The sequence below is a fragment of the Phoxinus phoxinus genome (genome assembly GCF_949152265.1).
Source record: "Phoxinus phoxinus genome assembly, chromosome: 5".
In the NCBI taxonomy this organism is placed as follows: Eukaryota; Metazoa; Chordata; class Actinopteri; order Cypriniformes; family Leuciscidae; genus Phoxinus; species Phoxinus phoxinus.
Window position 1 is genome coordinate 9,063,103 of NC_136880.1, and position 23,685 is coordinate 9,086,787.

At 38.5% G+C, this 23,685-nt stretch overlaps 1 protein-coding gene across 1 annotated transcript; it reads right to left on the minus strand.

Annotated features, from left to right (window-relative positions):
* Positions 1 to 3,992: 3,992 nt before the first annotated feature.
* On the minus strand, positions 3,993 to 23,685 carry LOC306998460 (uncharacterized protein). Its single transcript, XM_079612555.1, has 2 exons — positions 23,294 to 23,685; positions 3,993 to 5,404 (listed from the first exon to the last, which is right to left on the minus strand). Exons 1-2 carry the CDS (start codon positions 23,376 to 23,378, stop codon positions 4,065 to 4,067), a joined length of 1,425 nt encoding a protein of 474 aa, XP_079468681.1. The 5' UTR covers positions 23,379 to 23,685; the 3' UTR covers positions 3,993 to 4,064.

Here is a 23,685-nt window from a genome sequence, read left to right on the forward strand (position 1 = left end):
GCATCCATTGCTGCCTTTTAGCTCTCGCCAACGAGTGAAAGCCTGACCGAGTGAGACTCTTGTCCAGTTCCTCACGAGGTCAGTTTCTCGGTTTCTTTTCCTTGACTCTTCCGGAAACGTTTTCTTCGTCAAACCTGCCATGATTTACTTCTGAAATGCTTGCTAGCGTCTGTCATAGAGGCGGTTTCATAGATTGTTGATGTATGTGACGTCATGCCGTAAAGCAAGTCGTGATTCTTGCGAGATTTGTCGGGGCGCCACCTCTCAAACTTGCATTGCTGGTTTTTCCAGCGACGGGATGATGCTATAGGGATGATTCGCCCTACTACGAGTTTGTTTACCATCGAAATTATTTTATACAAGAATTGTACCTAATTTTATAACAGCTTCAGTGTGCCTTTAACTGTCTTTTTCCCAAAACAGTAGAAGTTTGAACAATATTGTTCATTTTTCTTAATCATCATTTTTAGTCAAAAATTAATCTAAGAGACTATAAGAAGAGACGGGCCTCCCTGTCAGGTGACCAAAATAAACTAATATTAGGCTATTAGAAGTCATGTATAAATGTGGTTTACAAAGTTCCCATTTTGTTGTGGATGCAACTTCTCATTAAAATATTTCATTAATAATCACACTTTTGAATATCTTTAAACAACGTTCTTTGTTCTAATATCTTTATTCCTTAAATTTTGTACATCTTTAACATGAAAAAATACATCAAATACACAAGTCTTTATCAAACATGATTCCACGTCCTCTCAAGGCAATCTGAATCTGAACAGTATAGACTACTACATTAGTGAGCTTAGAGGCTATAAAATGATGATAATAATAAACATTATTACTGACATGTAATGCAATTATAATAACTAGCACATGCCTGAACAAGACTGCTTGTTGCAAAGCAGGGTACAGTAAGAAATCTGCCACATCCTCTTCACTTCCATTAATGGTGGGACACACCAAGGCGACAGTTTGAGAGCGTCGGTTAGGGGCTTTTTATACGACACCGTCTAAAAACGTAAAACTTATGCGGTTTGGCCGTTTGTTTACACGACAACGGTGTTTTGGGTGCCTGAAAAAAACAAAAACGCGAATTTCTGAAGACAATGACGTCATGCACATGCGTATTACGAATTCAATCAATAGTGTTTCATCGCCATCTAGTGGCCTGGCAGCAGAATACAGCGTTTTTAGTCGTTTTTATTGATCCGTGTGAATGGGGTACATTTTGACAATGGTGTCGTTTGTACGTAGGAAACTCAAAGGAAAAACTTCTCCGTTTTAAGCATATCATTGTTGTGTAAACGTAACCTTAATTTGTTCGATGTGTTACTTTTTGTGGGCTGATTCAGCATGTTGGTGAGAGAGAGAACTCTGATTGGCTGTTCAGCTTAGCTAAAGACTCGAGAATAAAAGCAAAAGTGATGAAAGCGAGCAAAGCCAAGACAGTACAGGCAGAAGGCTGTTATAATTATGTCATCTTACCTGAGCATTAGAATGCACAAATATTTTCATAACAACATGAGCCGACTAGAATGAAGAAAGTGATCAGCATTATTGATATTCATAATGGTAAGCAAGCGCTGCTTTGTTTTTCGGTTTGTATATCTAGTCCTATATTCGATTTCCTTACACGCAGGTGCAGAACGCACGTGATAGTTGACAGTCGCCTTTAGTCGTTTTGATGTGTTCAAGCAAAGCCTTTTCATCGAAACGCAGCCAATGAGAGCCAACAACAGTCAGCTTTCATCACTGCTAGTTCTTTGACGTCGGCTAGGTGTGTCCCGGGCTTAAGAGTAATTAGTTAATCAAGCGAAAAACTAATTACTCAATATACTAAATATATCAACAGAAAGTATAGTCTATTTTATTCTAAATATATAGATATCAATGCCATTGTTAATTAAATTGGTACTATTGCTCCTCACACATAAAAACATTTATAAGATTTATGCATTTCAATTGCACATAAAACTTTCATCCATTTAGATTACACAGTTTTAAACTAATAAGCTTAATGTGATGCATATTTGTCAGTCATACATGAACGAACGAAAGAGGTACAATGTCTGTAATGGTACTAATAAACTAAATGTGCTTTAAATACACAGTAACCAAGTTTATATTCATCATCAATAAATCAAATTTCTTTCAATTTCAAACATTTGTCTATTGAATATTGCTTGTTTCACAGTTAGTTTTAAACATGTTCATACTTTTTCACTGAATACATTTAACGGTTTTTACAAACAGATTTACAGTGGGGAGAACAAGTATTTGATACACTGCCGATTTTGCAGGATTTCCTACTTACAAAGCATGTAGAGGTCTGTAATTTTTATCATAGGTACACTTCAACTGTGAGTGACGGAATCTAAAACAAAGATCCAGAAAATCACATTGTATGATTTTTAAATAATTAATTAGCATTTTATTGCATGACATAAGTATTTGATCACCTATCAACCATTAAGAATTCCGGCTCTCACAGACCTGTTAGTTTTTCTTTAAGAAGCCCTCCTGTTCTCCACTCATTACCTGTATTAACTGCACCTGTTTGAACTTGTTACCTGTGTAAAAGACACCTGTCCACACACTCAATCAAACAGACTCCAACCTCTACACAATGGCCAAGACCAGAGAGCTGTGTAAGGACATCAGGGATAAAATTGTAGACCTGCACAAGACTGGGATGGGCTACAGGACAATAAGGTTGGTGAGAAGGCAACAACTGTTGGCGCAATTATTAGAAAATGGAAGAAGTTCAAGATGACGGTCAATCTCCCTCGGTCTGGGGCACCATGCAAGATCTCACCTCGTGGGGCATCAATGATCATGTGGAAGGTGAGGGATCAGCCCAGAACTACACGGCAGAACCTGGTCAATGACCTGAAGAGAGCTGGGACCACAGTCTCAAAGAAAACCATTAGTAACACACTGCGCCATCATGGATTAAAATCCTGCAGCGCATGCAAGGTTCATCTCCAGGCCCGTCTGCAGTTTGCCAATGACCATCTGGATGATCCAGAGGAGGAATGGGAGAAGGTCATGTGGTCTGATGAGACAAAAATAGAGCTTTTTGGTCTAAACTCTACTCGCCGTGTTTGGAGGAAGGAGGAGGATGAGTACAACCCCAAGAACACCATCCCAACCGTGAAGCACGGAGGTGGAAACATCATTCTTTGGGGATGCTTTTCTGCAAAGGGGACAGGACGACTGCACCGTATTGAGGGGAGGATGGATGGGGCCATGTATTGTGAGATATTGGCCAACAACCTCCTTCCCTCAGTAAGAGCACTGAAGATGGGTCGTGGCTGGGTCTTCCAGCATGACAACGACCCGAAACACACACCCAGGGCAACTGAGGAGTGGCTCCGTAAGAAGCATCTCAAGGTCCTGGAGTGGCCTAGCCAGTCTCCAGACCTGAACCCAATAGAAAATCTTTGGAGGGAGCTGAAAGTCTGTATTGCCCAGCGACAGCCCCGAAACCTGAAGGATCAGGAGAAGATCTGCATGGAGGAGTTGCAAAATCCCGCAGTGTGTGCAAACCTGGTCAAGAACTACAGGAAACGTATGATCTCTGTAATTGCAAACAAAGGTTTCTGTACCAAATATTAAGTTATGCTTTTCTGATGTATCAAATACTTATGTCATGAAATAAAATGCTAATTAATTACTTAAAAATCATACAATGTGATTTTCTGGATTTTTGTGTACCTATGTACACAATGATAAAATGAGTACCTATGATAAAAATTACAGACCTCTACATGCTTTGTAAGTGGGAAACCAGCAAAATCTGCAATGTATCAAATACTTGTTATCCCCACTGTATGCTGATTCTAAGCAATTTGAATGCAAATATTTAAAACTATGACATTTTTTTTTTAAATCTAAAATCTAAATAGATGGACATTTTATATGAAATTCAAACTAGTCCTAAATATTTTTTTGCGTGTAGAAAATACTAGTATTTTGCATTTTCATTTTATGAACCAATAATCTGCTTACTTTATTACTGCCCCTCATTTTTTGGGTCTTTTTTAAAAATGTCATACCATTTACACCGTTTCCATTTCTTTGCCTAGTGAGCAGAGTATTTTGCTATGAGTCCGTAGATTTCTGGATGAGCTGAAACTCTTCCCACATGAAAGGCAGTGGTACGGCTTCTCTCGCTCAACTGTTTCCAGGGATCCTGAGCACTTGTAGGCTTGTTCTTCTTTGTGATTTCTTTGGTGCATTTTCAATTCACGAGCTCTAGTGAAAGCTTCACCACACACGGAGCACTCATGAGCATTTACACCGTCATGCGTCTCCTGGTGCTTCTCGTTCGCATTCATCGTCGGGTCTTTTTTATGGACTGATGGTGATTTAAAGCACAGATGAGATTTGAGACTGACCTCCTGTATGAAACTCTTTCCGCACTGATCACACGTGTAAGGCCGCTCTCCAGTGTGAATTTGCATGTGCACGTTAAAGCTTTCTTTACGTTTAAAGCCTCTCCCGCAGTGCTGGCACGTGAAAGGCTTCTCTCCGGTGTGAACTACCATGTGAATCTTCAGGTGCGATTTCTGTGAAAAACATTTTCCACACTGAAGGCACATGAAAGGTTTCTCCTGAGTGTGAATTCGGATGTGCAAATTTAAGCTCCCTTTACATTTGAAGGTGTTTCCACACTGATGGCACGTGAAAGGCTTCTCTCGCGTGTGAACTCTCATGTGAATCCTCAGGTTACCTTTCTGGGTGCAAGCCTTTCCACACTGAAGGCATGTGAAGGGCTTCTCTCCGGTGTGAATTCTTATGTGATTCTTAAGGATTTTCCTCTCTGTAAAACTCACTCCACACTGCAGACATTTGAAAGGCTTCACTCCGCTGTGAATTCGCATGTGCATATTAAGGTTTCCTTTGCTTGCGAAGCTCCTTCCACACTGATGGCACGAGAAAGGCTTCTCTCCGGTGTGAATTCTCATGTGAGTTTTCAGGTTTACTTTCTGTGTGAAACTCTTTCCACACTGACGACACGTGAATGGCTTTTCTCCGGTGTGAATTCGTATGTGATTTTGAAGGATTCTTTTCTCTCTGAAACTCTTTCCGCACTGAGGGCATGTGAACGGCTTCACTCCGGTGTGAATTCTCATGTGCATATGAAGCCTTTCTTTACGGGTGAAACTTTTCCTACACTGAACGCACGTGAAGGGTTTCTCTCCGGTGTGAACTCTTAAGTGCCTCGTCAGAAACCTTTTTTGAGTGAAAACCCTTCCACACTCTGAACAGGTGAAAGACCTTTTGGCTTCTTTTCGTTTGGCCTTTTCTTGGTTTAAATCGGTGTCAGTATTGAAATTCTCGTGCTTGTCGTCAAGATCATTCAGTTCTTCACTTTCTTCTTTCACTTCCACTAAACCTGAAGTGAGAACAAACAAAAAGTCAAAATTCATTACAAGATAGGGACAGGTTATTTTCTAAGGCCCTGATATACTCATGATAAAGTTCATTTCTATTCTCCGCTAAGAAGTTGGAAATACCTTGCAGTGTTATACGGTTAGCAAGCATCCCGGTTGTGTGTGTGTGTGTGTGTCTGCCGTATTTAATATGGTGCGTTCAAATCATGTCGGAAAGATTGTATTTTACGAGTAAAATAAACAAAAACATAAAAAAGGAAAATACACCAGATGCAAGTTCTTAGTTTTCTTGAAGTAGTGTTTAAAAACCATGCTGTATTTTGTCTAGTTAATTACGAAAAGGTACACCACCATCTTGCTCCAACGACAACAAGCAAACACAACTTCCCAAATTAAATCGTAAATGGGTCAATGACGTGACGCCTACATTTTCTGTCCGATTGCACTTTTTCAGGTAAAAACAGGTTTAAATGCATAAAAAGATACTGTATATTTGTAGTACCTCTCCCATGCATGTACTACTCACTTTAACTTTTCAAAATCCTTTAGTTATTTATATATTTTTTTTGGGGTTAAAGTGTCAAAATATCATGTGGTGCGACTGTCCGGCCATAACTTCTGTTTTGGAAATTACTCTAAATTTATTCAAATTTATTTTCTGCACTATTTGGCATGATTTACAAAGTGTTTTGTAATCCTGTAAAAAAAATTAATTTATGCATTTATATTTACATCATAATATACAAACAAACTTTGTCCGATGATGTCCATTTTATGAAATATCATGTTGTGCGACCATCATGGGACTTTTATGTTGAAATCCATTTAAAGACAGGAAGTTGCATCATATACCAATTTGCCAAGGACCCATGGAAGCAGCAAGCAGGTTTGTAACTCTCTCTTAAATATGGAAAAAAATTAAAAAATTTAACGGCTGGTATGTAGTTTACCACATTTAGATATCATGTGGTATGACCTTAAAAAAACAATGAATATTAAGTTATTTCCACAAATATATTTTTTTATCATAAATTTCATAGTGACCTTTTGTGGGAAGCTAGCTTGTTTTGTTTAGGTGGCCAATTCTGTGCCTGTAAATTTTGACTGAATTTGAAAATATCATGTGATGCAACCAAATATCACGTGGTGCGACCACTGAGTGTTTTCCATGATAAATATTAGGGCTGTAACGATTAATCGCGATTAATCGAAATTCAAAATAAAAGTTTGTGTTTACATAATATATGTGTGTGTATTGTGTATAATTATTTTGTATATATAAATACATACACATGCATGTATATATTTGAGAAATATTTGCATTTATATACTGCATATATATTTTTATATGATTTATATTATATAAAAATAGAACTATTTTATATATAAATAACACATTTTTATTAAATATATACATGCATGTGTGTGTATTTATATATACAAAATAATTATACACAATACACACACATTTATTATGTAAACACAAACTTTTATTTTGGATTTTGATTAATCGCGATTAATCGTTACAGCCCTAATAGATATAGGTCCTAGATTGGCAGTTTTTGTGCTTTTGTATTCAATTGATGTTTTATATACATAAGGTAATTTATTTTTGTATAATTTGGAATAGATCTTTGTGCAATTTGGGTCATCTTTGTACAATGAGAAAAATACAAAAACATAATTTAGAGCATGTAATTTCAGTTTGGTAATTATAAATAAATAAATACATAATAAATTACTAATAAATACATAACTATTTTAATCTATTTTACCAGATGCCACTGCCAAGCAAAATAAAAACCAAAAAGCAGGTCTTAAAGCTGCCGTCGGCAAGATTTTTTTGATCATATTCACTGAAACCGAAGCTATGCTCCGACAGAACAACATAAATCAGCCAGTTAAAAAAAAAAAAAAACCGCGCTTCTACCTCCACCTGGAGCCTGTTATTTGTTTTGCAAAAATCCACCGCTCCCGGTTCTTCTGGTCCAGTCAGCACAGGGGGGTGTGAGATATGACTGTCAATCGCAGTTCGTGCACACGCCACAGATCCCCCCTCGCGCACGTTACAATATCACATGCACACGCCTGAAGTTCGCAGGTGTGTTGGATTGTGCGAAGCGTGATGGCGGAGAGAAAATCTACTAACAAGCTTCCAATTCCTCGGTTAACAACCAGAGCTAGGAGGTCCAAAACAACCAAGGAAAAGAAAACATGGTAAGTACTCCATGGTGTTGATCGATGCTGAAGAGACGGGCGCGCGTTCACAGAAAATCGGGTGCACACGCACTGACGAGCACAAACTCGATGGGAGGGTGCTCGGTGGGAGTGGGGGAGGGGCATGAGAGTTGTATACATACAAAACTTTGGCTAAGTCCACTCAATAGACTATGTGCACGTTAGCATATGCTACTTCCGTCTGCGAAACCGATAGGGGGTGTCTAGTTTCCGGTAGCCTGATGGACGACGTAGTAGAGGATGTATATTCCGCCAAGAAGGCTACAGTACCCCACGTTGTGTAATCCCCTTTCTCTGGTTGTGCAGTTATTACTGCAGGGGCTCAGTGCAGCTTTCACTGTGTCATTGGGAGAGCCCTATTCTCTTGGAGATAATCCTCAGAAAACTTGTACTGGGAATTCTACTGTAGTGACATTGCAGCCTAAAGGATGCAGCAGGACATGCATATCTTCAAAGCAGGGAGAGTGTAACCCGGATAATCCAGGCTATGAGTAAGAGTTGAAAGATGTGTAAAAAGATGGGAAAATTAAAAAGAATAAGAGAGAAAAACGAGTGCTTTAGAAGAGAAAGTGTTTCGTCCAATCATTGATTGACACTCTGCATTGATTGACACTCCAACGAGCCAATGGTAGCAGCGCACTGAGACTGCGCCGGCGACACTGCCGCTGTCAGAGACATTGAGAGAAAGAGCGAGTCAGATGAAGCAGGATCTCCAGACACTCCGTATCAAAGGATAGATGTTGAGAAAGAGAATTATAAATGCAATCAAACGATTACAGTTATGAGTGAAAGTGATAACTTTGAAGAGCTGACGACGAGACAGAGAATCGAGAATAAAAGCCCATGTAGATACACGGAGCACCAAAGCACCGCAGATAATCTTCCTATTGAATAAGATGTGACTTTTTTGCCTTGGTGAGTTGTTTTCTTATATTGACTTGACATTTCACAAGTTTTTATTTTATGTTTTAGGTCCATTGCGAACGATTAAACTAACTTAACGCCGGTCCACTGATGTAAACAAGACGGCAACCGGAAACGAAGTACCCAATTTCCACCCTCAAGCCGGAAGTTAGCATTTTTCTCGTGCACAGAGCGAATCTGCCAGACCTGCCGACTGCAGCTTTAATACTAAGGAAACAGCTAGCAGAGATGAGAAAACAAAATGATAAATTCAGAAAGAGTGAGAAGAGGTTAATGGCAAGACAACAACTAACCACAACCCTACGTGAAAATTCAAGCAAAGGGGGTCTAAGAAACTGTCAGCAGAGAGAAAGCAAGCTGTTATAAATTTTTTGTCCAGAGATGAAAACAGTCGTCTTTTAGCTGGGAAAAAAGACACCATCACCAAAAATAAACAGAAAATGCAAAGAAGAGTTCTAACAAAGCCCCTCATTGAGCTTCATGCACAATATCAAAAAGAGTTGGAACAGTATTTCTCCATGTCTTACAGACCATTTGTGAGAAGACGGCCTTTTTATATCACAGAGCCGAAGACCAGGGATAGAAATAGGCTACATGCGCATATGTGGACCATGAGAATGTCCGGCTACTGGTTAACAAACTTGCCAAGAGAGGGCTGTTGAAGACAACCAGCATCTCAGAGTTAATAAGTATGATTGTGTGTGACCCTAAAAACAAAGCATGCATGGATTGTGTATGTGCGAAGTGCTGCCTTGATGAGGTTGAAATTCCAGAAACAGACTCTACTGAGGTTTCTTGGGAACAATGGGGTCGGGTAAATTTAAATAACGCTGAGAAAACATTTGCAAATGTTTTGAAACAAACATACAACGGGACAATACAATAATTAAAAGAGTTGTTTCACAAAAGGCTAGAGGCTTTAGCCATACATCAGTTCAACTGGATCCACCAAACAGAACAGTTTCGTGACCTGAAACAAAATATCACAAATTCTGAAGCTGTTCTCCACATAGATTTTTCCGAAAACTATGCCTGCAAGATGAGTAGAGAAATACAAGCTTATCATTTGAGGCAGCTGAAAGCAGGTCGCACTACACACTGCTGTCCTCTACACAGTACATGGCACCAAATCATATGCAACACTGTCAGACAGCCTTCGCCATGATAAACGAGCAGTGTGGGCACACCTGGAGCCCATACTGAAAGAGCTTCGGGCAAGCTGCCCAGAGATTACAGTTCTACATGTAATCAGTGATGGACCCGTTACACAGTACAGGAACAGAGCAAACTTTTACCTCCTTAGTACTGTGCCTTTCCTTTCTGGGTTCAAGCATGTTACATGGAACTATTCAGAAAAGTCCCACGAAAAGGGTGCCCCGGAAGGCATTGGTGGTGCTGTAAAGAGGGATGCAGATCGTTATGTTCAACGAGGAGGCGAACTGGTCTTGTATGAGATGCTGGCCAAAAAATCAGGGTCAACTATTACTCACCCTTGGGTAAGCGAAGAGATTCAGAAATATGATGAGATGATTCCAAGCAAATTGAAAGCTGTGAGGGGCACCTTAAAGACACACCAGGTTTTGTCTTCACAAGCTGCACAAATTAGTCATAGGGAAGTGTCGTGCTTCTGCAAGCATGCAGAACTAAAGACATGCCTATGTTATCAGCCAGTAAAAGTAGACCTGAGGGACACTATTTGCTACAGGATCCTGAGGATCCTCTCCTGAGCCACCAAGGGAACAAGCTAGTCTTCAAGACTTGAGTGGCAAGTTTGTGATTGTAACCTATGATGAGCTTCCATATGTAGGTCAGGTCCTTGAGGTTGACGGAGAGGAAGTCCAGGTTAGCTCCATGCGGCAGTCGGGTGAAAAGAACTTAGTCATGTGTCCACAAACTCCAGATGTAATTTTCTACTGTAAGAAAGATGTTCATGCTGTCATCTCAGAACCTGAGCCAGCAACCTCTCGCTACTCTAAATTGAGCAGCCAAGACTGGGCAAAGTTCAGAAATAACTGGGGTTAGAGAAAATGCCTGCTGTTAACACCATGTGCCGCACTTTCTCACAGTCATTCCAAATACCCATCAGCAGCATGATGATTGTCACGTTCAATTAAATGTTTGTTCAGAAGGCCACTAACTGTTTGTGATGAGGCATGATTACATGATTGGGTCAGTGACGTGCCGCACTGATTTGCACTTCCAGGAGCAATAAATATTATATATTTATATAAAATAGGTTTAAAATTATATATATGTTTTAATCTCACATCATTTGTCCTCCTCACTGATCATAATTGTGTGAAAATTTCAAAAATAGGTAACTTTTAGACTATTAATGTGGTCAAATGTCATACGGTCAAACGGAATTCACTTAAAGTTATTTAAGACAATTGCATTTCAAATTATTAAAAATGTTTCAAAATGATACAATTTTTCATTTGGCATATTTTTTCAAGTCTTAAGAAAAGCATATTAAAGTATCAGTAAGATAGACCTTTAAGAAATGTCATTAGTATCTAAAACAAATTGTTCCACAAAGACACATTTTCCCTATGTCATACGGTAAAACAAAGTTTAGAAGCCATTTTGGAACTGAATATTAATGACTTAAGTCATGTGACATTGGATGACATCACTCAGAGGACCCCCTGAAGACCAGCCAAGTTGAAGGTAAGTTTAAGATTTTGCTCCTACATTTGAGGTAATTTCATCTTTTCCAAGTGTTACCATGTGTCACAGATTTGGGTGTCATATGGTCAAACGTCAAAAAAGTTTAATACATTTAAAATGTGAAAAAATATTGATTTACAGGTGAAATATAAAGTTTAAAAGTCAAGGTTAATGGTAAAGGTGGAAGGAGGTGGCCAAGCAACTGCCTGTTATAAATGACAAAGCATGAAACCGTCATAAGGGCAAACAAAAAATGTCATACAGACAAACGATTTTACCGTATGACATGTTGTTATACCATATGACACAGAGCATTTAACTGAATTATTTAGTTATTTCTTAATTGTTATATCACATATATAGTTTGTACAACTAATATGAATTAATATTAACATATATAATATATTTCTGCCTATTTTAAGCATTTTTTTACATTATTACAGATGTCTCTTTCTAGTAAGGAGAGGGGTGCACATTTCCGTGCAAAGCTAAGGGCAGATCCTGCATCTAGAGAGGAGAACCTAGCCAAGAGGAGGGAAAGGTATAACTGTGAGAGTATATGATGACATAGTCTCTCCAGCGTGTCCTAGGTCTTCCCCGGGGTCTCCTCCCGGTGGGAACAGATCCTCGAGCCACCTCAGCTGACCCCTCTCGATGTGGAGGAGCAGCGGCTCTACTCTGAGCTCCTCCCGAGTGACCGAGCTCCTCACCCGATCTCTGAGGGATCGCCCAGCCACCCTGCGGAGAAAGCTCATTTCGGCCGCCTGTATCCGGGATCTTGTCCTTTCGGTCATGACCCACAGCTCATGACCATAGGTGAGAGTAGGAACGTAGATTGACCGGTAAATCGAGACGACAGACCGGTACACCGACCGCATTACTGCAGAAGCTGCCCCGATCCGTCTGTCAATCTCCCGTTTCATCCTTCCCTCACTCGTGAACAAGAACCCAAGATATTTGAACTCCTCCACTTGAGGCAGGAACTCTCCACCAACCTGAAGTAGGCAAGCCACCTTTTTCCGACTGAGGACCATGGCCTCGGATTTGGAGGTGCTGATTCTCATCCCAGCCGCTTCACATTTGGCTGCAAACCGTCCCAGTGCATGCTGAAGGTCCTGATCAAAGGGGCCAACACGACAACATCATCCGCAAAGAGCAGAGACGACATCGTGCCGACACCCTCCGGCCCCTGGCTGCCCCTAGAAACTCTGTCCATAAATATTATGAACAGAACCGGCGACAAAGGGCAGCCCTGCCGGAGACCAACATGCCCTGGGAACAAGTCTGACTTACTGCCGGCAATGCGAACCAAGCTCCTGCTCCGGTCGTACAGGGAAAGGACAGCCCTTAACAAAGGACCCCGGACCCCATACTCCCGGAGCACCCTCCACAGGCCGCCTCGAGGGACACAGTCGAATGCCTTCTCCAAATCCACAAAGCACATGTGGATTGGCTGGGCAAACTCCCATGAACCCTTACTGTTCTTTTTAAACTAAATGTTAAAAACAGATTTTTTCACAAGTTATCTCACTGTTGTAAATCTGAATGATATTGTCATGTATTACATATAGCACGTCCTATGTGTTCCTTGTACTGAAAGAGAGTTGAGTTGACTAAAATAAATATTCATGTGTTGGTAAATATATTCTACTGTTAATAAAAGGGTCACTTGAGATGCCTTGTGTTTCTTTGAAATCATTTTGAATTGGCCTACATGTATTTATTACATTAAAAAATGCAATGAAACATTGAAATTGTACTATGTCATACGGTAAAACAAAATATGTCATATGGTAAAACATTGCATTTTAAAATAAATAAAAATAAATACTTTGTTTGTTTACATGGTTCATGAAAATAATGGAGGAGAGCTAGTATGATATACATATATATATATATAACATCAAGGCATTTTTGACTAATTTCTTTTAAAAAAATAGAACAAATGTCCATAGATGACATGCTGAAGTTGTTAAAAAACAAAATATTTAGTATTTGTGGTGTAGGTGTTTACATTTTGCAACTTGTTATAGAATACTTACAGATCAACTATTACATTCATAGTTGTATTTAACTGTGTCATGAATATCAAATTTAATTTATTTCTAAAAATCACTTTGTTTTACCTTATGACGTTTTCAAGGACTGTATCCAAAGAAACACATTAAAATGTCATATATTGTTATTTTTTATAAAGGGCACTAATAAAAACAAAAAATATACACAGATTTACACAAAAAATGCTATATTTAATTTGTCCTCTCATTTTAATTTTTTTACTGTTTTGAAATTCTAAAACGTCACTGACCCGATTATACATGGTTCTGATCTAAATGAAATCATATTGTATTAATTCCATTGTCTCCATTGTCAAGTTCCAGTTCCATTGTAATCGTCAAGTAGGGCTGGGCGATAAAACGATAACGATAATTATCGCGATATAATTTTTCTCGCTAAAACAATATTAGTGATCGACCGATATATCGGTTTACCGATATTTTTACCGATATTTAAGCATTTTCCCATAATCGGGTATCGGTTTTGTAATATCGGATTCACCGATAGACGGCACCATCTTGTGGGCGTTTTGAGAATTTCGCCATTGCAGCACCGCATCTGAGGAGAGACGAGACAACAACAACTGCGTGCACAGCACAGGTAAAGTAGGTTATATGTAGGCCTACTACTTGCTTTGCTTCAATTATTCAACCTTATTTTACATAACAGACTGTAACAAGGTTAGATGGATTAGGTTATGGATAGACGAGGCGAGAGAAAGGAGACGGAAGCATGGAGCGACAGTGACGAGAGAGGGGAGAGAGAAAAAAATATATATTGGTCCGGTTCCCACAACGCGCTGTCATCTGGACCTCCACCAGCTGGGCGATCTTCTCCGCGGTGCCTGGCAGTGACGCTGAATAGCCCTCAGTGAACGGCTCGACACTCCGGCCGCCTGGTGGACGGCGACGACTCCTCCGGGTTCGGGCAGACGGCCGGAGTCCCCCGTTCCCTGCTCCTCCCCGTCATGGCGGATGGCAGCAGGCTCCGGCCCACGGCGAACGGCGGCGACTCCTCCACTCCCTCACGGACGGCAGCCGCCCCTCCAGCACCCAGGCGGCCGGCCGCGAGCTCGACCGTCTCCCGGGCAACTCCAGCGCGCCGCCTCGAGCGTCCATGGTGACGGAAACTGCCCACCATGCTCGATGGCACCGCGGATTCCACAGCGGCGAGGGCTCTTTGACAGCACGTTCTTCCTCCTTCCCGGGTTTCGGCACCAGTGTAACAAGGTTAGATGTTATGGGAAGAAGGAGGCGGGAACCGGCGAACGTTCAAACATTTTAATAAATAAAGAAACTAATACAAAATGAAAGTATAAGCCAGCAGTCCCTCGCGGACGACTGCTGGCTACATAAATAAAACACAACACAAACACAGGCCTGTCCTCTCTCGATCTTCACTGTCGCCACACAGACATAATGCACGAATGAGATTTGAGACAGAAATGCCTGATATGTAGTTTATTTATGCAGCTTGGCGGCTCTAAAAAAAAAATCACGGAGTCAGGATGTCCAGTCTCAATAAAGACGTAACTTTACATTAATTAAATAAAACCGACGTGAATGAGTGCATGTTGTAAATAAAAGCGCTGAATTTAATTATCTCTCTGTTGTATTCGCTCACCATTAGTCGCGTAAACAAAGTTTGTTCATATTGCTGAGCACTCACTGGGTTGATGATCAGGAATGCTCATGCACGGCCACTGCATGGAACTTTTAACAAGATTCACTTGTTTAAAACACCCTAATTGATATTAGCACTTATTACATAACCATTATTTCGCTAATACACATCTAAATAAACACAGCTCTGTGGAAATTCATTATTTATTATTTCCACGAATCAGCGCCGCCGCTCCCACCAGGCGCATCACGCGCTGTGCGTAGGGCACCACCGAGTGTTGAGGGGACACCAACAAAATGGCCTTTTAAAATCTCAAATTAGTTCAAATATCCCGAAATCAAGAGCGAGTGAGTGAGTGAGCGAGTGAGCGAGCGAGCGAGCGCGCCCGCGAGACAGAGACTGTGCTTCAAACCGCGTAGCGCGTGCACGGCAGAGAGGGAGAGGAAGAGAAGAGAAGCGTGTGCCTCATGAAGCGCATGACTTTTTTTTACCTCATCAAAGCTTTTATTTTTAAACAAAGACACTTTACTAACAGTGCACTTCATTTTTTGCCCTCAGACTTCTCTATTTATTGGTGTATAAATAAGTTTTTTTTTATTTTTGGAAACAGGAGGGAGTGATTGTTATAAATAAAATTGTTCAGTTCAGTTCAGTTGTGTTGTAATAATTGTCTCAAAAACAGAAGTATAACAGTAAATAAATATCGGAACTGCATATCGGTTATCGGGCATGTCAACATGCAAATAATCGTTATCGGTATCGGTTTAAAAAAAATCAATATCGGTCGATCACTAAACAATATCAAGAGTTCGATAAATGTTCGATAATGTTTTATGCGCCAAAAGCGGAACGAAACTCATTTGAACCATGCGCGCCACACGGACCGTTTATCCGCTCGGCTCAAAGTCCAAACGCAGCGCGAGCTCACTAGAGCAGACGTTTCGTAGAGCCCTGCATTTCAGCCCGAGCCCGACGGGCCCCGACTTATTTACGCCCCTAGGGCCGGGCTTCGGGCCAATTTTCACGTCATAGTTCACACGCGGGCCGGGGCTCGGGCCTGTTTTAGGCTTAATCCTTCTTTTTATAGCCTATTTTAGACATGTATTAAAATTAAATATGAGAAGTGGACGATGGAAAAACAAATATAGAAAGACGTTTTATAACCTATCACACTGACATATGACTGACACATGACAGTCTGCTCACGCACACACACAGGTTTCCCGGCGGCACGACCCAAGATTCGCGCCACCGGCTCGCTCTGTTTTTAGTGTCCACGCCAGCAGCAGAAGTAGCAACTTCAGCGCAGCTGGAATAGTTAAAGAAAAAAGTACGACTGGATTAAAACCTTTCACTGTGGATGCGGTGATTTTTCTTCACGATGCTCGGTAAGAGACTGTTCTTAGCCATGTTAGGTGGCTGTCTTGTTTGACCTTTTCAACGTAATTGCATATTACGTGACGTCACGAACACGCATCACAGAACAGAGCAAGGCGAGTGAACTAATCCTTTAACTCTGTGACATACGTAATTGTCCGTAATTATACGTAATTGACTCTGATTGTCCACCACTCTTGTTCATCCAAAACAAACTACAATATAGACTCAAGGTGTTAAATACCGGAATTATCCTTTAAGCATTACAAGGAGCACGGTGTTACTCCACGCATCCATGGTAACAAAAAGCGTCAGCCTCCTAATGCACTTAAGAAAGATGACAATGTGTATGTTGCGCATTTCATTTTTAACTATGCAGAAACTCATGGCATTCATCTTCCTGGGAGGGTACCAGGCTTTTGGAGAAGTGATTTGAAACTCCTCCCAACTAACTGCACAAAGGCAATGGTGTACTCCGATTACTGTGTGGCAGTTGCTGCGACAAACCGGCGTGTGGTCTCAGTTGTTACATTTCGTCGCATCTGGCGGGAGGTTGCACCATTTATTGTTACAATGCGGCCAGCAACTGACTTATGTTGGACATGCCAAAAGTATCAAAAAAATATCAGTGAGGCTGCCAATAGGTCTGATGCAGAGAAGGCAGAGCTGCATCGTCTGGCCACAGATCATCTAGAGAAAGCTAGAATAGAACGTTCATACTATCAGCAACTTTGTAAGGATTCAAAAGCAAACTTGCCTGATGAGTTAGAGTTAGGTCCACACATTCCTTGTAGCTTTGAGGGGATGATACATTACAGCATGGACTTTGCACAACAGATTCACTACCCCAGCAATCCCCTACAACCAGGTCCAATGTATTTTAAAACACCACGTGAATGTGGCATTTTTGGTGTAGCATGTGAGGCCTTGCCAAAACAAGTCACTTTCCTGTTGGATGAATCCATACAGACTAGGAAAGGTAGCAACTGTGTTATCAGCCTTTTGCACCATTTCCTTGAGAACTATGGATTGGGTGAAATGCACATGCATCTCCATGCAGATAACTGTGCGGGGCAAAATAAGAATTATTTTGTGATGTGGTATATTTTGTGGCGTGTCTTGACAGGTCGCCATGTGTCAGTCAAGGCAAGGCAAGGCAAGGCAAGTTTATTTATATAGCACATTTCATACACAATGGTAATTCAAAGTGCTTTACATAGAAGAAATTAAAATAATCAAAAGAAATAAGAATAATTAAAACCGTTTAGAATAAAAAATAAAATAAAATACAGTGCAAACTGTCGGACGCACAGTGCTCATTCAGTAAATGCTAAGCTAAACAGATGAGTTTTGAGTCTGGATTTGAATGTGGCTACTGTAGAAGCACACCTGATCTCTTCTGGAAGCTGGTTCCAGCTGCGGCTGGCATAATAGCTAAAAGTGGACTCCCCTTGCTTTGAGTGAACCCTTGGTATTTCTAGTTGATGTGATCCTAATGATCTGAGTGATCTGTTGGGTTTATATTCAGTGCATCACGAATCGGTTGAGTCAAAGATTCAATAATCCATTCATAAACATCTGTCTCATTCTTAATTGAATCAGTCGATTCAACGAATCGTTTGAATTAATAAATCAATGACTTGCTCAAGGCCGCCTGCCGCCACCTACTGGCGGTTTAGTGTTATGTTTATAAGTATCATTCATTCCAAAGTTGCTTATGTGTGTATAAAAACAATCTCATAACATACATTATTTAAATCAATTTTCAATGATTAATTTGATCAGCCTTACCTAGGATTATTATTCTAAATAATGTAATTTGTTGATCAAATTTAGGAATTTAAAAACAAAGATGAATACATACATTTAATAATATTAGGTAGGGGGGTGTGTGTGTGTGTGTGTGGGGGGGGGGGGGGGGGTTTAAAGAGGCAGATATTTCAAAGTGCAGATTTTAATATATCAAAATGAGAATATTGCTTCAGAATAAATTATTTACAACACACACACACACACACACAATTCCAGACAAGCGACTGTCAAAGTGAATGACAGATTTACTTGTCCAAAGGACAAGCACACGGAAAGGTTTAATATCGAGCCCTGCATTACAGCTGTAATAAGTGCATTATCAAATTATCCAATGTTAATATAAAGTGTGACCTGATACCATATGGGTCATTCCTGGTAAGCAGTGACTTTCCTGTCCCAATGATTTATTTACTCATATTTTCTCTAAAATGAGTCACAAATTTATAATAAATTGCTTAAATTGTAGATTTAAATTCTTTACCATTTAAACAGAAATAATAGACATTAAAAATACTATTTTGTATTTTACACAATTTTAATTGATGTATGCATTCAATTTTATCCTGTCCTCAGTGCACAGTAATCAACTTAATAATATAAATGGAAAAAATGGCACAACAAAGTACGTTTTTAATAATCAAGACATATACTATTCATCAAAAATTGTTTTGCTTGTTTCAAGAAGAAACAAAAAAATCTAAGATGGCATTAGGGACATAGCCTATACTATACAAGAAAAGCTCATTATTGTTTAACATTTACATTATTATCATGATAACTATGTATGTCCCTAACAGGGTAGAATATTTTCATGGACAGTGTCTGAACAATCTACCCATAATTATTATTTTCAAAGTCCCTGAGCTTGACCAATATGTATTCCATATATTTAAACATGTCACTATTTTGGTAGAATGCTAAAAACATGAACACTTATGAAGCCAAAATGTCACCGCATACCAGGAATGACCCATCTGATCACTTAGATGTGTATGTATAACTACAGTAGGGCTGTAACGATTTCTCGATTAAAGTTGAGTACTAGATTTTTTTTATTTTTTTATCCTTGATTGCAATTTACCAGTGTCAAGTAATCGGCAAAATACCGGAAGTGGCGCATTCCACATAATAAAGTGCTATCGTGTTTTGACGTGCACATTTTTTTATTTTTTTATTAGCACAAAAAAAAAAAAAAAAAACAACAAATAGATGTAAAAAACAGTACATATGGATTGTGCAGGAGAGGTAAGAAACCCCCAAGGGCTTATAATAAAACCTCCCCTCTGGTTTATTCAGTTAATACCACACCAAAGTATTATAATAAATAACAGCAATCATCACAATAATGGCAGACAATTCTAGACACCACACAATACAAAAGTTTAACAATCACACAGGTGTCTTTTCATTCTTGACTTAAATACTGATAATGATGAGCTGGTTTTAATAAAATAGGGAATAGTATTCCAAAGTGACGGTCCTCTATATTTTAAGAAAAATTGACCAAGAGTTGTATGATAATAAGGAAGATGAACATTCATTGATTGTCGGGTTGAATATGAATGCACATCCTTGTTCATTAAAAAATAGTTTTTAAACACTTTTGGGAGGCTTTGATTTTGAGCCATATATTTATACATAAAGATACATGTTTGATAGACGTTTATGCTGAAAATAGATAAAATATTTAATTGCTTAAACAGAGGAGCCGATGGTTCACACCGATTTGATGCTGTTGCCAGTCTAACAAACCTTTTTTGGATCAAATGGATTTTTTGCAGAGAAGAAGGGTAATTACTGGCCCAAACAATGTTACAGTAAGAGATGTAAGGATATAATAGACTATAATAAAGAGTTAAAAGACAGGATTGATTTACCAATGAACAAACTTTTCTGATGATGCCAAGTGACTTCATGATTTTTACGCACACATAATCAATGTGGTTTTTCCATGAAAGTTTTTCATCTAATAATACCCCTAAAAATTTTATTACTGTAACTTGGTTGATTTCAATGTTATTAATAAATAATTTAGCATCTTTTTTTAAATCCCTTTTATTTTTATTCCTGAAAACTATATAATTAGATTTTTCTATATTTAATGAAAGTTTGTTCATCTGAAACCACTTTGCGATATATAGTAGAACATCATTAGCTTCATTCATCAGGGAATCAAAGTTTGCATGTGATATGACAACAGTAGTATCATCTGCAAATAAAATGGGCAATGCAGATTCAAACATCGAAGCTAGGTCATTTATATAAATGAGAAACAGGAGTGGCCCAAGAATAGATCCCTGAGGTACACCACAACATAACTTAATTCTCTTGGAAGTACTACCATTAATAATTACATATTGCTCTCTATCAATCAAATAATCCTCAAGCCACTTGAGTACAACATCCCGAAACCCATAACGGTGAAGTTTGGAAATCAGAATGTCATAATCAACTGTATCGAATGCCTTTGACAAATCTAAAAATATACCAACTGCAAACATGTTGTTATCCAGTGCTATAGAAATTTTGTCTATGAGTTGTAACAGAGCCATATATGTTGAGTGTTGTTGTCGAAATCCATATTGATGTTTATATAGGATCTCGTTGTCATTCAAATGTTTTAACATTCTTGCGTATACCAGTTTTTCCAAAACTTTAGAGAAGCAAGGTAAAATGGAGATCGGCCTATAGTTATTAAAAAGGCTAGGATCCCCTGCCTTAAATAAAGGTATAACCTTTCCAATCTTCAAATCTTTTGGGACTACCCCACTTTTTAAAGAAAGCATAAGGACATGAGTTAAAGGTTCACTAATTGTTAATGCCACTTTTTTTAAAAGTTTTGCTTTAATTTCATCATGACCTGCTGCAGTGTCATTCAGGTTTTTTATAATGCCTAACACTTCTCTAGATGTCGGAGGATCAAAATTACCTATTGCAGGGAAGCAACCAATAATTGGGTCGGTTGGACAACCATCTGTATAAACAATTTTTTCAGCAAGCTGCCTTCCAACATTGGCAAAGAAATCATTAAAACCATTTGCTATATCAAAAGGGTTGGCAAAAGAAATACCATCTTTAGTAAAATTAGTTGGAAATTTAAAAGAACCTTTTTTTTTGTTAAGTAAGTCATTAATGATATTCCATGTGGATTTTATATTACTAGCAGACTCTTTAAGTCGGTATGAATAGTAATTTTTCTTAGCTATACGAATTAGGTGAGTAAATTTATTTTTATATTGCTTGTATGTATCACAATTATATGGTGTTGGATTTTTAAGAAATTTTCTATATAATTTGTTTTTCTTTATTGAGGACTTCAATAATCCTGAAGAGAACCACGGTTTAGTTTTGTTTGACTTGCCTTTATACTTCACTAGCGGAAAGCACTCTTGAAATATAGAATTAAAAGTTTGAAAAAATAACTGGTAAGCCAATTCAGCATCATGTTGAATATAAATATTATCCCATGTTGTGTGCTCAATCATAGATTTAAAACGATCCATATTCATTTCACTAAACTTTCGATAGCTTGGTTTCTCTACAGTCATTCTTGAGCTACCACTAATTCCTGAATTCAAATTAAATATGGGGAAGTGGTCTGAAATGTCCGCGCACAATATTCCTGAATTAGATTCATAATCAAAAGAGTTTGTAAAAATGTTATCAATCAGGGTGGCAGTTTTGCTTGTCACCCTGGTTGGTTTACATATAAGAGGATGAAAATAGGATGAAAACAATACATTTAAAAAATCAGCTGTTGAAGCATGGCTTTCACTTTGAAACAGATTGATGTTAAAATCACCAAGTAGAAAACACAGTTTACCTTCATCATTAATAACATCCAAAGCAGCAGAAAGTGCAACATTGAAACAATTAACATTACTGTCAGGTGGGCGGTATATACATCCAATAATAACATTTCTTCCGCCAAACTGAGAGCAAGAGAGTATTTCCAAGAACACAGATTCAACATTACATTCGTCAGAGTTTAGCGTAAGATCCTTCCTTACTATGAACTGAAAATCATTATGCACAAAAATAACAACTCCACCTCCCACCTTTTCCTTTCTACATGAATGAACAGAATTATATTGAGACATGTTGTAGAAATCTATCATATCATCCTTGATCCATGTTTCTGATAAAGCAATAACAGAAAATGTGTGCTTTAAAACAGACATAAAATGAGTTAATTGATCGTTATTTTTAGGTAAACTACGTATGTTAAGGTGAAATGTAGAAAAAATGTCAGACTTACTTGTGAGATTACCAGATAAACTGCTGAACTCATTTTCATTATAATAATTACAGGGACGAGATTTATTGTTCTTTATTGTTCATGATCACATGTTCTTGTTCAAGAAGTTACAGCAGCTGTTGCATTTCTATCGCCCAGAAGTGACCAAAAATGAAAGATTAAGTTGACAATTGAATTAAATGTTGTTTGGCCAATAAACAAGGATTTGATCATGCCTTAGTGTAACCAGGCCGTTGGCGCCCTCTACGGGCATTTCTTTTAATACGTAATGTAGGCTACATAATTTAGGTTTAGTTTATATCATATGTTTTACATGGTGTATTTTTAACAGCGTTGTTCAATAAAACCAATGATTACTTTGATACATTATTTAAACCAATGATTATTGCTTGTTATTATATATTGGGTAAAAGTACTTTACATAAGGTATTAACATTAAACAACATGAACTAACAATAAACAATATCTTCATTTGTAACTGTATTAATCTTTGTTAATGTTGGTTAATATACAAATCCAGCTGTTGTTTGTTCATGTTAGTTCACAATACATTAATGTTAACAAATACAACCTTTGATTTTAATAATGTAGCCTATTAGTAAAAGTTGAATTTAATATTAACTAAGATTAATAAATGCTGTATAAGTTGTTCATTCTTAGGATGTTAACTTAACTAAGGTAATTAACTAATGTTAACTAATAAACCTTATTGTAAAGTTTTACCTATGTATTTTACGTCATTTTAAATGATGTTGTTCACTTGGATCTATTTTTTTACCACATTTTTTATCTGATTAGGCTGCTCGAGGGAATAATCAGTAGAATACTCGATTAATAAAATAATCGATAGCTGCAGCCCTAAACTACAGCCAACTTTGTTACCTTATTGTTCCATAGCAGTTATTAATGAATGAATAAAGTGGACACCAACCTATTTGTTCCTCAGTATCTTCATCTTTCACTCTGCATGGCTCAGGATAACTCATGTCTTCACTCTCCTCTTTAATAAACTCCATCGTTATAACAGTATGTCTGACCTGCACACTTATTTACTACACAGATCTCCGTTGCTTCATGGAGTCACTCCTGCTCGCTTTCAAACGCATCGCCACATTATTATAATGATGAGATTATGCGCAATGAATCCCAACTCGCACACTTCTTCAAGGTAGTAAAAGTGCTTATACCGAACTAGTTAAACTTTAAAGTACACTCGTTGGTAAATACGTGACACGCTGTACAAACAACTTTGAAGCGTGTGTTATTGTTGTTCTTCTTCTTCTTCTTCGGTTTATTGGCGGTTCGCGTTACCGAGTGTCTGCC